The sequence below is a fragment of the Somniosus microcephalus genome, chromosome 5 (genome assembly GCF_052327205.1).
Source record: "Somniosus microcephalus isolate GS21.2 chromosome 5, FLI_Smic_1.0, whole genome shotgun sequence".
Classification (NCBI taxonomy): domain Eukaryota; kingdom Metazoa; phylum Chordata; class Chondrichthyes; order Squaliformes; family Somniosidae; genus Somniosus; species Somniosus microcephalus.
In genome coordinates this window covers 108,564,188-108,582,099 of record NC_140991.1, presented here as the reverse complement: position 1 = coordinate 108,582,099, position 17,912 = coordinate 108,564,188, and the positions used below count along the sequence as shown (strand labels likewise).

The 17,912-nt window shown below is 43.3% G+C and overlaps 1 protein-coding gene across 1 annotated transcript in view; it reads right to left on the bottom strand.

The window, feature by feature from the left end:
• LOC147117257 (contactin-associated protein-like 2) overlaps positions 1-17,912 on the bottom strand; it is a 1,950,749-nt gene that overhangs the window by 150,605 nt on the left and 1,782,232 nt on the right. Inside the window, exon 20 of the mRNA XM_085988072.1 lies at positions 5,186-5,279. Within this exon, the coding sequence (XP_085844198.1) occupies positions 5,186-5,279 (94 nt within the window). The remainder of the gene's footprint in view (positions 1-5,185; positions 5,280-17,912) is intronic.

The following is a 17,912-nucleotide window of genomic DNA, read 5'->3' as shown; positions in this document are numbered from 1 at the left end:
GAGTTAATTTTACAATTAACAATTCAACTAGCCATGCAGTAGATTTCCTGATCGCTGTTAACACCTTTAAAAAAAAAAAAAAATCGGGATCAACTATTATCAGTAATAAGATTAATACCACCATCAGTTTCAGTATAGGGCCCAGGCTGTCCGAATGTGCTGAAATGACAGATAATCTTCCCGGTGATCAGTTCTTTCAAGCAATTATTCAGTCTGCCCATTCTTTTCTCACTATCTCCACTACATTGGTGGCAATTTCTTGATGGAAAAGCTTCAAATCCAGAACTGCTGTAGTAGTTTTAGCAGTTTTCTCAAACAAGAAGTCAGCTTCATACAAAAGAGGGAAAAAACCTAAAAACTTGATTGGGTTCAACGAGGAGCAAAGGGGCAACAAATATACAAAATCTAAATAGAAACAAGCAGCAATGAACTACCATTAATGCCGTTCAATATTCTACTACATGACCAAAAAATTCCCGGTACACTGTGACACAGAAACTAGTTCAACTGCATAAACACCAGAGGGCACTCTTTTACACTACATCATCATCATCCCAATAGATTAGTTAACTTCCCTTGCAGGATACAATGAAATTGCTGCATCTAGTATTGAATTTTTTTTTAAATCAGAGGAAACATCAAAGAAATCATATCAAAGGACTTAAGGGACAAGTGAAATCCAAACTGTTCAGTCATCTTTACCTCCCAATGTGTCCTTTGTCAGTTTTCATTTTGCAACTAATCTGTGCCTGTCACTTTATGAATAAAATCTGCAGGATTGAAGGCAGCAGCCAAACAATTACCATCATACTCCTAGCACATGTACACATTTCCCTAGGGGGTTATGAAACAAAATCATTTCACTCATTGTATGTACTAAATGTATGAAGGACAAAGAGTTTTCATTCTCCCTCCTTTCAGTGGAGCCAGTTTGAGAAGGGACATAGAAAGATGTTAAATGGATAAACTAACTCAGATCTCCTGAGAAAACGCTCGAGGGTGTCCTGCCAGTTTTCTCCCCTCTGCCCTAAAGCTGCTGACCCATACTGGGGTACAGTTCAATGGGCACTGGCTTCCATACAGTGCCTCACATAAGTGACCTTTTTGCATGTATCAGGCCAGACGGTGAGTATGAGATGGATGTTTGACCAATGCAAGCTTGATCTCACTCTCACTTGACCTCCACACATGTACTTCACAACTGGAGCCACTGGACAGTAGTGATTAAGAGCAGAAGTCTGTTTGATTATTTTCCCTTCCTAGCCCAGGGGTGCTGAGGCCAACTGTTGCACCCCTGCACTGGCCTACTTGAAATCAGCTAACTCAACACAGACCAGAGATTGAACAGAGATTAATTCCATATTGAGCAGTATTCAACAGAAATTACAAGCAATCTTTGCAAGGCAAAGAGAAGCATGCACCATAAATCCAGGTACATAATTTAAACGTAAATCTGTGCTAAAATGCCAGTAATGCTTATTGTTGGCGGAAACCTCTGATCCCTTACCAATAGGCATTGCTGTTGCACTGATCAGCAGTCACAATGAATAGAAATAACTCATTAATCAACTGAGCACACGTAGATGGCAAGCTGCATATTTATTACACAACAATGACAGACGGACAGGAGACCTGACTTCTATGATCTAGCACAAGCATTTATTATACATGTATACTGGTAATGACAGAATGTCCCATTGTGCTAATGCAGGTTTGGAAGGATACCAGCCTCATCTGCACACTGAAGCTGCAGTTTCTATTCTATCAGTGAGCACATTTTTATAGCCCCAGATTAATCTTCTGTGTCTCACAGTGAAGAAACATAAATCACTCATTAAGTTAAATGTAAGTGAATGACAATATTCTTTGAATATTTGGAGCTTGAAATCAGACTTGTATTTCGATCTCATCAATTTTGATAGTTCTTAAATGAGAACCAGATGGTTTGAAGTATTGGTCTCTCTCTGAGCTTTATTGGTACATTACTGGTTGCATATAGTGTAGTTTTGACTTCAGCAAAAGTTGGTTAAAATCCCAGATTCTCCCCCCCCCCCCCAAAGTTGCCACTATTATTCTGAGGACATACATTCACTGTTGGTACTGACAATGGAGATGGCACCTACCATCAAACAAGGTGGATTCAGTCCTGCCTATAGAGACTGCCTTCAAATGTACAACAACAACTTGCATTTATATAGGGCCTTTAACCTACTAAAATATCCCAAGATGCTTCACAGGAGCGTAATCAGACAAAACAATTGACGTTGAGCTAAAGAAGGAGACATTAAGACAGATGACAAAGAGCTTGGTCAAAGAGCTATGTTTTAAGCAGCGTCTTAAAGAAGGAGAGATAAATGGAGAGGTGGCGAGGCATAGGGAGGGAATTCCAGAGCTTAGGGCTTCGATAGCTGAAGGCACGGCTGCCGATGGTGGAGTGAAGGAAGTGGGGAATGCACAAGAGGTGAGAATTGGAGGAATGCAGAGTTCTTGACAGGTGTAGGGCTGAAGGAGGTTGCAAAGATTGGGAGGGGCGAGGCCATGGAGCAATTTGAAGACAAGGATGAGAATTTGAAATTTGAGGCTTTGGAGAACCAGGAGCCTCTGTAGATCAGTAAAATTGGGATGATGAGTGAACTTTTATAAACACATAAATAGTAAAAGGGTGGGGCTGATTAGGGACCAAAAAGGAGATATTCTTGTGGAGGCTGAGGTACTAAATGAGTACTTTGCATTTGTCTTCACTAGAGACGCGGATGCTGCCAATGTAGCAGTAAAGGTCGAGGCAGTAGTGATATTGGATAGGAAAAAAAGTTAAAAAGGAGGTACTTAAAAGGTTGACAGTCCTCAAAGTAGAAAAGTCACCCGGCCCAGATGAGATGCATTCTAGGTTAACTGAGGGAAGTAAGGATAGAAATTGTGGAGGCTCTGGCCACAATCTTCCAATCCTCCTTGGATATGGGGGTGGTGCCAGATGACTGGAGGATTGCAAATGTTACACTCCTGTTTAAAAAAGGGGGAGAGGATTAAACCCGACAATTACAGGCCTAATATCGGTGGTGGGGAAACTTTTAGAAACAATAATTAGAGACAAAATTAAATGGCATTTGGAAAAGAATGAGCTAATAAATAAAAGTCAGCATGGATTTGTTAAAGGTAAATCGTGTTTCACTAACTTGATTAAGTTCTTTGATGAAGTAACGGAGAGGGTTGATCAGGGTAGTGTGGTTGATGTTGTGTATATGGACTTTCAAAAAGCATTTGGCAAAGTACCACGTAATAGACTTGTTAGCAAAATTAAAGCCAATGGGATTAAAGGGACACTGGCAGCTTGGATACAAAATTGGCTAAGGGACAGAAAGCAGAGATTAATGTTGAACGGTTGTTTTTCAGACTAGAGGGAAGTATACAGTGGTGCTCCCAGGGGTTGGTATTAGGGCCACTGCTCTTTTTGATGACCTGGACTTGGGTATACAGGGCATAATTTCAAAGTTTGCAGATGATACAAAACTCGGAAATGTAGTAAACAATGAGGGGGATAATAACAGACTTCAGGAGGACATAAACAGACTGGTGAAATGGGCATACACATGGCAGATGAAATTTAACACAGGGGAGTGTGAATTGATACATTTTGGTAGGAAGAATGAGAAGAGGCAATATAAACTAAAAGGTACAATTTTAAAGTGTGTGCAGGAACAGAGAGGCCTGGAGTGCATGTTCACAAAGCTTTGAAGGTGGCAGGACAAGTTGAGAAGGCTGTTAAAAAAACATATGGGATCCTTGGCTTTATTAATAGAGAAATAGAGTACAAAAGCAAGGAAATTATGCTAAATCTTTATAAAACTCTGGTTAGACCTCAGCTTGAGTACTGTATTCAATTCTGTGCACCGCACTTTAGGAAGAATGTCAGGTCCTTGGAGATAGTGCAGAAGAGATTTACTAGAATGGTACCAGGGACGAGGGATTTAGTTATGTGGAGAGACTGGAGAAGCTGGGGTTGTTCTCCTTAGAATAGAGAAGGTTAAGAGGAGATTTGGTAGATGTTCCAAATCATGGATGGTTTCAATAGAGTGAATAAGGAGAAACTGTTTCCAGCGGTAGAAGGCTCGGTAACCAGAGGACACAGATTAAACATGATTGGCAAAAGAACCAGAGGCGACACAAGGACACGACAGCGAGTTGTTGTGATCTGGAATGCACTGGTGGTGGAAGCAGATTCAATAGTAGCATTCAAAAGAGAATTAGATAAATACTTGAAGGCAAAACATTTACAGGGCTATGGGGAAAGAACAGGGGAGTGGGATTAATTGAATACCTCCTTCAAAGAGCCAGCACAGGCATGATGGGCCGAATGGCCTCCCTCCGTGCTGTATCATTCTATGATTCCATTCTAGGATACGCGCAACAGTGTTTTGGATTCCAATCCGCACATAACTGATTTATGTCGAAACATCGTTACACGCAAATTTCCTCGATCATTTGAGCCACTCCAGAGTTCCATCCACCAAAACCCCACTTAGCTTATTAATATAGCTTTGCTTTGCCCACGTAAAAGACCAGAGATCGCGAGGTTTCTCCATTTAAACCAATTCTGAACAGCCCAAAATTTTAGGTGTAGCAGGACCTAAAGTCACGATTTCTGGATTTTTATAGCGATTCTTTTTAAGCGTTTTTTAAATCTTCCCCTTACTGTGACCTGCACTGTATTTTATATATTTTTGAATGCTTTTCTATGGCATCAGAACCTGTTACATTAAAAAGAGAAAAACTTCCACAGATGCATTTTCTTAAACATGCTCTGCTTAATGTGCATAAATGATGATTTGATGGCATCAAACTCTAATTTTATAACATCAGTAAGATAAAGAGGGACTTAAAGAAAATAAATAGTGTATGGTCTGTGCTTTCCTCAGGCCCCGAATGTTTACACTGATTTATGCTTGTTTTACGGTGGTTTTTACATTTGGGCTTATGCTGATGAGATTCTCAGGAAATTTTGGTGCAAGTTGCCGTCGGCAAGAAAGGTGTAGAAACCCACATAAATTTCAGCATAAATTGGATCGAGAAATTCCTGGCGCATTGAATTCTTTCTTACCCCTCCCAAAAAATTACCAGTATTGTTCAATTAAAACCTTGTGTTTTTTTTTTAAGAGGCGAGAGATTGATTCACACTGCTCACACTTACCCACGACTCTCCCTAGGAACAAGGTCTTCAGAGAGTTAAACTTGATATCTGAGGTTGCTGGCAGGCTGTAAGGAACTGGAGGATAATGATCCAGCTGAACAAAGAATGAAACAAATATTTTAAAAACTGCTAGGTCAAATTGAAATGATATTTAATTACTTAAATTACTAATACGCTTATATGTCAACAAAATAATACTTGAATATTCATCCATTGAGTTTTTAATTACAATCTGCCTTTTAACCAAATATTAAATATTATGGCATTTCCCAAAATTGCTCTCCTTGGGATTTTAAAGCACAATTAGATAATGCAGGCTCTATAATGTTCTGATGAATGATAAGCAGGACACTTTCACTAAATTTCATTGTAAGTTGGTAATATGGTGAAATGCCTGCATAGAATTGAGTTATGTAAAAGGTTTCTTACATTGGATAAATAATTCCAGTTTAATTCTTTTTTATGTTCCTACATATACTGCTTTGAAACCCAAGTTTAAATTAATTACATCTGATTTAATTTTGTACATTACGACAGCGACTTCAAAAATACTTACACAATAGCAAAATACTGCAGATGCTGGAAATCTGAAATAACAACAGAAAATGCTGGAAACACTCAGCAGATCAGGCAGCATCGAGGAGAGAGAACCAGAGTTAACGTTTAGACCTGAACCGTTAACTCTGTTTCTCTCTCCACAGATGCTGCCTAACCTGCTGAGTGTTTCCAGCATTTTCTGTTGTTATTTCAAAAGTACTTAATTGGCTGTAAAACACTTTGGGACGTCCTGAGGTTGTGAAAGGTGCTATATAAATGCAAGTCTTTCCTTTTTTTACATCTGATTATATAGCTGTCTTCTTAGGTGACAAACGTGGTATGAATCTAAGCGTTTCGGTCACAAAATGGAGAGAATGCACAGCAATGAGAAAACAACTTCAAAAGCTAGGTTCACATAAAGTACAAATGATTAAACAAAGCTTCTGTTCATTCATTGGAGCATATTTAAAGTGATGTACAACAGAGTCCTTTGATTGACATAACCAAAAGTGACAATTAGTAGAACTTAAGTGAAAAAATGAGGTGTCATTCCCATTCGAGGTTGCTTTCCTCAGAGAAGCACTCAATGAACCACTTTGCAATAAAATTACAAAGAATTTCAAAACATTTTAGGAGAATAGCATTTTTAACAGCTGCATTGGTTTAATTATGTAATCTGTAAGGTGTTTTTCTTTGATGACATTTTTTTTCCTTATAATCTCTTAAGGCTCCTAAAAATCAATATAAAGAGTTTTTGGCCTCGATTTTAACTGACCCGTGGAGTCGGGATTGGAGGCGTGCGGGGGGTTAAAGTCCCGAATTCGGGGGTCCCGACACCATCCCGCCCCGAACCCGCCTCCATGTAAGTTTCAAAGGAGGCGGGTATCCGCCCCGCACTGGGACCTGCCTACCCGAGGCGGGAAGGGATTTGTGACAATTAACTGCCTGTTAACAGTTTTTAGCCTAATCCCTATTTTTAATCTTGACCTGTGGGATTCCCGGCTGCTCCAAACCACGCCAAGTTAGAGGAGTCGGGCCGTCGGGTTGAAGGACTTGGAGGGGTCGAGATGTCGGTGTTCAGCTGAGTGATGGGTGCATGAGTGCAAAGGTAAGTGTGTTTGGTGTGTCTAAAGTGTGTAAAGAAGTTTAAATGACCTGTACTTACCTTTTTAGCCTTCCATCCTCTAGGTTTCAGGAGTTCATCATCTAACCGGCACAGAAAGCAGAATGGCTGCGAACTGTCAAAAGTGACAGCCTGCAGCTTTCTGTGCCGGAGAGATTTCTAACTGAGTCTGTGTAGAAGGACTCAGGTTAGAAGTAAGACTGTCAGTGTTTGACAGCTTCAAACAGCTGTGAAATGCTGATATTTCATCTGTCAAAACGTCTTGACAGATGAAATTTGAGTCTGTGACGTCACCTGTTGCCGGGTGGCCCTTAATTGGCCTGCTGAGCCCGCTGGGCGGGCTCAACAAGGTCAATCAAGTTAAAATCGCATGGATTGGCCACATCTCAATGGAGGTGGGACTACAACCCGGAAAGTTGCAGTCCCGCCTCCTTCCCGATTTCTGAGTGAAAATCACCCCCTTTGTGTCTGTGGGGGTGGGGAAGTGATAGATACGTGGATTTTCTTTGTTCTTTACAGTGTAAAGGATGCTGTATGAGCATCATGTATTCCTGGGTCATGTATATGATTATCAACTGCAAGTTCCTATTATTCTACCCCAAAAGTGATCCTGAATCACATTTTCTATCCCAATAATCTCCTTGAGTGAAACCACTGATTTGCTGATAATTAGTACTGAGTTATGGATATCATGCAGGCTTGGCCCCTATGGGGCGAGACTATCTGAATTAATTTCACTCACAGCCATCAATGAGACAACACTCTTATCCCATTAGCCTGGACTGGATTTAAATACAAGTCTCAGAGATGAAAGGAGTATTCTAATTCACTGTGACACTCAATTCTCTCAAATATATATCTTTTAATTATAATTGCTTCAAGGGTTTGAAATTCCATTGATGAATTCTTCATATCCCTTGTTATATACAGACAGGAAAGAGGAAAAGCAGAAGAGAGAGATACAATGGGTTGCTCTTGTGCACATCCTAGTTGGCGGTTCCAGAGCAGGATTAGCAGAGTTCTTTCAACGGGTCACTTGCCTTGGCCAAGGATGGGTGTTTGGAGATCCAAGAAAGGCATAAAGGGGGATCTCGCAAGTAGTGAGCGCCAATTAAAAAAATGATTTAAGTGCTTAAAATGAAAACAGATGCGGTTTAATCAAACATAAAGAGAAACAACACCCCTCAGTGTAGTGGTTAAGATAATCACCACATCACCTATGCTTATATATCCAGGTCCTCACACTGTGTAACACTTGTAAGTGTCAGTCACAAGCGAAGAGCTTTGCAATTTTGCAGGCAGCACATCACATGACCTCTAACCTCCTATTGAGTGAAGTTGTGGGGACTGCAGCACTAAACATTGGGCTGATCTTGTTGGAAAAATAATGGTGTGTTAACAACACGCCATTATTAAGTCGCAGATTCGGCCAGCAAGTTCAGGGGATTAAGAGATACGCCACGAGTTGCCAATCTCCAGGACTTGCTGCTCAATTTGCGCCACTCCGTCGTTTGCTTAGCACAGACTGCATCTCACCCTTAACCTCCCTGTTATTTTTAAGAACTTGCTGGATTTGCACATTAATTGCTCACTCAACTTGCCACAGAAAGTTATGTCTGGTACTTAAGAGTGTAAGTACCCTTTAAACAATATGATAATTGTTAATGCAATGCCAATCAACCTCTCTGTCCCAGAAAGAGAACAATTTAAATGGTTCAATCTTATTCCTGCATGTAGTCAATTGTTGTTAGAGATTTAAAAAATGTCAAATTTTTAATTTTTACATTTTTTTCTTACTTTTCCTTTCTGTCTCTTTTTTGTCTCTCTCTTAATCGAACCTTTCTTTCCCTCCCTTTATTTCTCTTTCTGTACCTGATTTGGCTCTAATTACAGTCGCGGCCCTTGCTGTTTACTTTGGAGCTGCATAGACTGCTCCCTGTTGGTGATATCAGTGAAGTGGGTAGAAATAACTGACTTGGTTTACATTCCAGTAAGAAAATTATAATTTAATAGTCTTGTCAAAAATCTTGAGGCTAGAAATTTCTTCTATGAAATGGGAGAGTATTTTGAATGAAAGAAACTTCCCCCTAGTTTGATTTGCCCCCTTTTAAGTATAGTTTTAAATACTCTGTCATTCTTGTTTAAGAGAATCTATTCCAAGTCTTTAATTTTTTTAATATGCATTTGTGGTAATGGTGTATCTGATGTGATTATGTATAAGTGTTATAATATTTCTTAAATTGAATTACTGTTGGTGCTGGGAAATGGAACAATTTCCATTTCAAGTGCCCGGTGTCCGCATCATGGTAGTTTAGCAAAGGCCAGAGCAGAATAGAGGGAATTGTGCTCCGCATATACTTCAATCCTAACCTCAAAAGACCTTACTGCATCAACATGGCATTTTCAATTTTTGGTATCTGCTGTCCTTGTGGTTTTTCTGGCTGAAATTGCCAGTTCCAAAATGGGGTCAGATTTGACCTGTGCACCCATATCCACTGGAAACTGGGATGAGAATGTTCAAAGTTGCATCACTTAGGGTCCTGGCATCCAACATCATAGATATGGGATCATTTGGGCATGGGTTCACAGCACTAAACTAACCGTACCATTAATTTGTTTGAAATTGGTAATCTCCCTCTGACCAGAAGGATAGCTGCCATAGGAAATGGAAGTCATCCTAGAGCAATTGGGGGTGCTCTTCTGAGGTGGTGGCAGAGCTCGGTGAGCTTTCATCATCACTTAACATTGTACTGTTGCTTTGGAAGTGCTTGATACTGACACTGGGTGTACCGAATGGGAAAGTATTCAGTTTTCCATCACTAATGGCCTGCACTTTATAGAAACATAGAAGATAGGTGCAGGAGTAGGCCATTCGGCCCTTCGAGCCTGCTCCGCCATTCAACGAGATCATGGCTGATCATCCAAACCCTAGCACCCGGTCCCTACACCGACAGCCATCCCACCCAAGCCCTATCCCCGTAACCCCGTAACCCCACGTATTTAATCACCCCTAACACTAAGGGTCAATTTTTATCATGGCCAATCAACCTAACCCGCACATCTTTGGACTGTGGGAGGAAACCGGAGCACCCGGAGAAAACCCACGCAAACACGGGGAGAATGTGCAAACTCCACAAAATTCTTCAGTTTAGGGGGAAAAAATTATGAACATACAAAAAGGTCCAAAAAAGACCACCCCCAACCTGGGCAACTTGTAAGCACTATTAAACTCACCCCATCCTACCACAGTCACCCAATCATATGGGAGAGGCAAAAAAAAAACTTGAGGCCACTTTAGGAAAATACTGGTGAAATTCCTCTCTAAACCTTGAAGGTAATCCAGCAAGCCCCAGGAGACCAGAATGGTGACAACACTAGTCCACTGGGCTCTTCTGAAGACCACTGTCTCGTATCTGCCTCTTGCAGAATGCTCTCCATCTATTCACACAGTGTAACCAGTTCCATCTGTTTGGCATTATAAAAACCTTTCAGATGCTGAGAGGGTCGTGAATGACACGTTTAGTGAGTTGGTCACACCGCAGGTAAGGACTGCACAGGCAGAAGGGAAATGGGTGACCATCAGGCGGAGCAGTAGAAGCAGGCAGGTAGTGCAGGGGACCCCTGTGGCCATCCCCCTCTCAAACGGGTATACCGATTTGGATACTGTTGAGGGGGATGACTTACCAGGGGAAGGCAGCAGCAGCCAACTTCCTGGCACCGGGATGCTTCTGCTGCTCAGGAAGGGAGGAAAAAGAGTGGGAGAGCAATAGTGGTAGGGGATTCTATCGTAAGGGGAACAGATAGGCATTTCTATGGCCGTAGATGTGACTCCAGGATGGTTTGTTGCCTCCCTGGTGCCAGGGTCAAGGATGTCACTGAACGGCTGCAGGGCATTCTGAAGGGGGAGGATGAACAGTCAGAGGTCGTGGTTCACATTGGGACCAATGACATGGGTAGGAAGAGGGATGAGGTCCTGCAGCAAGAATTTAGGGAGCTAAGTAGCAGATTAAAGAGCAGGACCTCAAAGGTTGTAATCTCTGGATTACTCCCGGTGCCACGTGCTAGTGAGTATAGGAATAGGAGGATAGAGCAGATGAATGTGTGGCTAATGAGTTGGTGCAGGAGGGAGGGCTTTAGTTTCCTGGATCACTGGGCCTGCTTCTGGGGAAGGTGGGACTTGTACAAGTCGGACGGGTTGCACCTGAACCAGAACGGGACAAATATCCTTGCGGGGAGGTTTGCTAGCACAGTTGGGGGGGGTTTAAACTAACTTGGCAGGGGGATGGGATACGAGTGGAGCTATAATAGGGGGTGATGTACAGCCAAATATAGAGGAAAAAACAAGTCAGCTTGGAAGGCAGAGCAAATATGTAACGGCACAAGGGAGTAGGGCAAGGCTGGATGGCATATATTTTAATGCAAGGAGTCTTGCGAATAAGGTGGATGAACTGAAGGTGTTGATGAACACATGGGAGTATGATATTGTTGCTATCACGGAGACATGGTTGAGGGAGGGGCAAGACTGGCAGCTCAATATTCCGGGGTATAGAATCTTTAGGCGAGACACGGGGGGGGGGCGGTAAAAGAGGAGGGGGTGTCGCAGTATTAATTACGGAGTCAATTACTGCTGTAAGGAGGGATGATATATTAACAGGTTCCTCTAATGAGGCCATATGGGTAGAACTTAAAAACAAAAAGGGGGCAAGCACTTTGCTGGGAGTGCACTATAGGCCCCCAAACAGTCAGGGGGGGATAGAGGAACAGATATGTAGGCAAATCTCAGAGAAATGTGCAAATAATAGGGTAATAATAGTGGGGGATTTCAACTTCCCCAATATTAACTGGGATAGTCAGAGTGTGAAAGGCTTAGAGGGTGCAGAATTCTTAAAGTGCATCCAGGTGAGTTTTTTGAGCCAGCATGTAGAAAGTCCTACAAGAGAGGGGGCGGCACTGGACCTAATTCTAGGGAATGTGGCCAGGCAAGTGGTAGAAGTGTTAGTAGGTGAGCACTTTGGTGACAGTGACCATAATTCGGTGAGATTTAAGGTAGTCATGGAAAAGGACAGAGATGGACCGGAAATAAAGGTTCTAAATTGGGGGAAGGCCGATTTTAATATGATAAGGCAGGATCTGGCCAAAGTGGACTGGGATCAGCTACTTGTAGGAAAATCCACATCGGAGCAATGGGAGTCTTTCAGAAAGGAAATTGAGAGAGTACAATGGCAACATGTTCCCGTAAAGGTCAAGGGTGGGACCAACAAGCCCAGGGAACCTTGGATGTCAAGGGATATACGAGAATGGATTAGGAAAAAAAGGGGGGCTTTTGGCAGCTACAAAGGACTAAAGACAGAGGAAGCCCTAGAGGAGTATAAAAAGTGCAGGGGCATACTTAAAAAAGAAATTAGGAGGGCGAGGAGGGGCCATGAAATAACACTGGCGAGCAAAATAAAGGAAAATCCTAAGGTGTTTTATAACTATATTAAGGGCAAGAGGATAACTAAGGAAAGAGTAGGGCCCATTAGGGACCAAAGTGGCAATCTGTGTGTGGAGCCAGACGATGTAGGTGGGGTTTTAAATGAATTTTTTGCATCTGTGTTCACTATGGAGAAGGACGATGTAGACGTAGAAATCGGGCAGGGGGACTGTGATATACTTGAACATATTAGCATCGAGAGGGAGAAGGTACTAGCGGTTTTAGCAGGCTTAAAAGTGGATAACTCCCCAGGCCCGGACGAGATGTATCCCAGGCTGCTGTGTGAGGCAAAGGAGGAGATTGCAGGGGCTCTGACACAAATTTTCAGAACCTCTCTGGCCACAGGGGATGTGCCAGAGGACTAGAGAACAGCTAACGTAGTACCATTATTCAAGAAGGGTAGTAGGGATAAACCAGGGAATTACAGGCCAGTGAGCCTAACATCAGTGGTAGGGAAATTATTGGAAAAAATTCTGAGGGACAGAATTAGTCTCCACTTGGAGAGGCAAGGATTAATCAGGGATAGTCAGCATGGCTTTGTCAAGGGAAGATCATGTCTGACCAATTTCATTGAATTTTTCAAGGGGGTGACTAGGTGTGTGGATGAGGGTAGTGCAGTGGATGTGGTATACGTGGATTTCAGTAAGGCTTTCGATAAAGTCCCGCATAGGAGACTGGTCAAGAAGGTAAGAGCCCATGGGATCCAGGGTGCCTTGGCACATTGGATCCAAAACTGGCTTAGTGGCAGAAGGCAGAGGGTGATGGTCAAAGGTTGTTTTTGTGACTGGAAGCCTGTGTCCAGTGGGGTACCACAGGGATCGGTACTGGGTCCCTTGCTGTTTGTGGTCTACATTAATGATTTGGATGTGAATGTAAAAGGTATGATCAGTAAGTTCGCAGATGACACGGAAATTGGTGGGGTGGTAAATAGCGAGGAGGGTAGCCTCAGTCTGCAGGATGATATAGATGGGTTGGTCAGATGGGCGGAACAGTGGCAAATGGAATTTAACCCTGAAAAGTGTGAGGTGATGCATTTTGGAGGGACTAACAAGGCAAGGGAATACACAATGAATGGTAAGACCCTAGGAAAGACAGAGGATCAGAGGGACCTTGGTATGCATGTACATAGATCCCTGAAGGCAGCAGAACAGGTGGATAAGGTGGTTAAAAAGGCATATGGGATACTTGCCTTCATTAGCCGAGGCATAGAATATAAGAGCAGGGAGGTTATGATGGAGCTGTACAAAACGCTGGTTAGGCCACAGCTGGAATACTGTGTGCAGTTCTGGTCACCACACTATAGGAAGGATGTGATTGCATTGGAGAGGGTGCAGAGGAGATTCACCAGGATGTTACCTGGGCTGGAGCGCTTCAGCTATGAAGAAAGACTGGACAGGCTGGGGTTGTTTTCCTTGGAGCAGAGAAGGCTGAGGGGGGACCTGATTGAGGTGTACAAAATTATGAGGGGCATAGATAGGGTAGATAGAAAGAAACTTTTTCCCTTAGTAGAGGGGTCAATAACAAGGGGGCATAGATTCAAGGTAAGGGGCAGGAGGTTTAGAGGGGATTTGAGGAAGAACTTTTTCACCCAGAGGGTGGTTGGAATCTGGAACTCACTGCCTGAAAGGGTTGTAGAGGCAGGAACCCTCATAACATTCAAGAAGCATTTGGATGAGCACTTGAAATGCCATAGCATACAAGGCTACGGACCAAATGCTGGAAAATGGGATTAGATTAGACAGGGCTTGATGGCCGGCGCAGACGCGATGGGCCGAAGGGCCTCTTTCTGTGCTGTATAACTCTATGGCCTAGAAATTCAGTGGTGTTAGCGCCCACTTAGCGCCTAAAGAGGTCTTTAGCGCCGGCGCTGTTGGTAGCCTGGAATTCAGTGTAGCGCAAATGGTGGCGTTAGCCGGTAGCGCTTCGCCGGCACCGATGACGTCATCGGTGTGCGCAGCGCCCCGGTTCCAACGCGATGCCGGCCCGACGCCCAAATGCAGTTGCCGCCGCCTCTCCCGTAGCGGGCGCAAAGAGCGTTTATAAAACGGGGCCTTGCAGCTCCGAGAGGCCGGGGCGTAAAGGTGGAGGTGCGGCCGGCCGCTTTCCCGGCGGCTGCTTGGCCGCACCTTCCTCCCCGGACTCCCACACCACCCCCCCCCGCGGCATTGGTCTCTGACCCCTGTGAGCCCGGCACTTCTCCGTGGTGCCGGGCTCATTTGCCGGGGGAATCCAGCGGCGATCACACGGCTGCAGGCAGCTCCTCCTTAAGAGAAGGAGGAGGCCTGCAGTACCCCAGCCTGCCGCACCGCATCGGGTGGCGCTGCGGCAGCTGGACGCCTGAAATTGACTTTCAGCGCCCCAAGCGGAGGCGGCCAAACCCTGCAATAGCGCCCGCCTCCGTCTTGGGGCGCTGCAACTGAATTTCAGGCGGGCGCTACGGGAATCTGGGCGTGCGCTAACTTTCGGGCGCTAAAGACCTGGCGCGGCGATAGCGAATTTCTAGGCCTATGACTCTATGACCCTCCTTCTCTGTCATTCCTCTGTTTCTTTCTCAATCCTTAAATCTCATTGGTTAAAGAGATAGACTGTTGGTCCTGCCGTTCACTAAGGTCCCAGGTTCCCTGTTGCCCTTGCCACACTGTTATCAGCTCATACTTCCAGCCAGTTATGGCACAAATTTTTTTCGAGCTGAAGGATGCAGAAAAATGTCTATCTAACGGCAGATGCCCCGCCTAGATCTGGCTTAATATATCTCACCCTATGGCAAGCAATTATGCCTCTAACTGTCTCAACAATGTGGTCAGTAGAATGAGCAATATGATTGTGGTGGCAATTCCACAGAAGACAATGGCCTTTCTGTCCTCACCTTCCAGATTGAAGAAGGATGCATTCAGGCTAAAACCCTGGAAGGGAAAGAAAAAGCAAGGGGCAAAAGAACATACACAAAATCTACAAAGGCATATGAACATATTTGTGAATTTCTACGTGGTGAAATTTGATAATCATATTTATAAAGAGATTGAGAGTCAAAAATTAAGAGAGCTCCATTGAAAAGATATTACTATGCATCTTTACAGAATCCAACATAAGAATGAGGCACTTGACTTGTATTTCTCATGTATTAAGCAAATATGCTGAGTTAAGACATTGCTCCAAAAGCGCCACCTAGTGGAGTGAACAAGCAGCAAATCCACTCAGTGCTGAATTTTTTTACCAACACATGCAAAATCCCTTGCTGAAAATGTTATTTTACAAAATGCAATCTTAAATTAGATTGACATAGAAAGTGTGCAATTACTTCACATCCTGAAGAAGCAATTTTATCTGATTTTAAAGGCGCCATCACAGATTTAAAGACGTTGATCCCGATAATGCCAGAAACGTGCCGAAATGCCAGGAATGTGCTGAATTTAATGACAGACCTCATTATCATTTTTTTACTCCGTTTCCCAGAATTGTCACAGTTGGAAGCCAGCTGACCTTCACAGTAATTGGACTTTCAAAACTCAGATACTTTTAATTTTACAGACATTGAACTGAATTTGTTTTGTTTCTCCTTGATTTTCCCAAATCTTGATCCAGTCCAGGCCACTCACCACCAGATGTTTACTCCTCTAGCCAAGATGTCAGATCAATGAGGCCCAATTCAAGCATGGCAATCCAGATTAGAATATAAGAATCTTTAGGAAAAGGAAATGGCCATTTGACCCAACGTGTCCATCCCTGTTTGAGTGGTCGCAACTATACCTACATGCTTTCTCACCATATCCCCCAGTCCCTTTCCAGAAATACATCCAATTGCCTACTGAACCCACTTATACTTTTTGCTTCAAAGGCCTTCCATGGTAAAGTTCCACAACCATTATCATGTAAGTGATAAAGATCCTTCCGACCAATATCCATATCCTTACTAATTACTTCCTAATTTTTAATTTGTATGCCCTGATGTTATTTAAGAGAATAGGAGATTTTCCTCTGTTCTAGACCTAGGAAATTGGCATAACCCAGGTGCAGGACGGAGGAAAATGGAGCAGAGACTCATTACATCAATTCACCACCCTATTGCACTGCTCTGGGATTTACTGGGGCTCCCCCAAACATTTTACTTGGGCCTGACCCTATATTAGGGTCTATAGGTCCACTGGTTGGGAACCCATTGGAGGGGCACCTGCTAAAAGCTGGCACTATGGCCTGCCCTGCAACCTATATGGATCAGCGGGTCTGTGGAGGTCCATGGGGAAGGCTGATGATTATGAAGGCAAGTGTAAAAATTTCCCTTAACTCCCTCAGAGGTAGTTTGGGCCGATTAGCTGTGAGGCCTGCAACTGCAGTCAGATTTGTTTCTGTAGCTTTCGGTGCCAGAGGCTTGGCCTGCACCTGGAGTTCCACAGGGCCATGCAAATGGCTTGGAGGAGGAAATACAGGACGGTTATCTTCTCTCGGGCACAGCACAACTGAGATGTGCTGCTTCTATCATATACCCAGCAGGTGCTCATAGAGGAAGATCTGTACTAAATTGTCCAACACAGGTGGGTATGAGTGACAAGCAGTCTTCGGTTTTTAAACAGAATGGCCCAGATTTTATTGTCAGTGGCGGAGGGCGGCACTCACTGGGGACCTTGAAAAAAGTTGCCCACAAAGATTTAGTGGGCTCTACAGCATCGATTTCCCTTATTCTGACATGACTTTCAATCTGGTGCCATCTATAGGGGATCTTCGGTGCCCAGGAACAGTGAAATCATCAAGAAGGCTGAGCAGCTATTCAGATTGAAGAATTCTCACAGACAGCAAACCAGGAAGTAAAAGGCACAGATTATAATTTACTTTTAAATCATTTTACAGAAAGCAAAATAAAGTTTGGGACATACACAGGGATTAACGTGGAATCTGAAATATCATAAGCAAACTTAAAATTTAAAAAAAAATTCATTTTTATTATTTTAAAAATCATGAAATTTTTATCATGGAATGGAGGGAATGACACACCACACTTATACATTTATTTTTTCAGTATCAGAGAGGTTGTTCAGCAGTAATTATGACTTAGTACGCTGTTAAAAACTCAGTTAACAAGGTTTAACTTTATTAATAGTTTTTATAGTGAGAATAGTGCATAAAAAGTTGACATTCACATCAAATCACTGATTCTGTGTTGATTACATCTGCAAAAACTGCAACAGTGCACCCTATGGACGAGCAGGGTATTACTGACAGCAACTTCCGGATTTAGGTGTTTAACTGCACATATGCAGACACCAGAAGTTGCTGTCAGCTTTACACAGTAATGATGGTGAGCGCTGAGAGTTTCACCATCATTACAGCCGCAAATTCCGGGCCATGATCTTCTGACCAGTAGGCAAGTAATGTTCTGCTCATTCTAATCATAGGATCATCGGATCATAGAATGGTTACAGCACAGCAAGAGGACATTCAGCCCATCAAGCCCGTGCCGGCTCTCTGCAAGAGCACTTCAGCTAGTCCCACTCCCCCGCCCTTTCCCCTTAGCCCTGCAAATTATTTTTCCTTCAGGTACTTATCCAATTCCCTTTTGAAAGCCATGATTGAGTCTGGATCCACCACCCTTTCAGGCAATG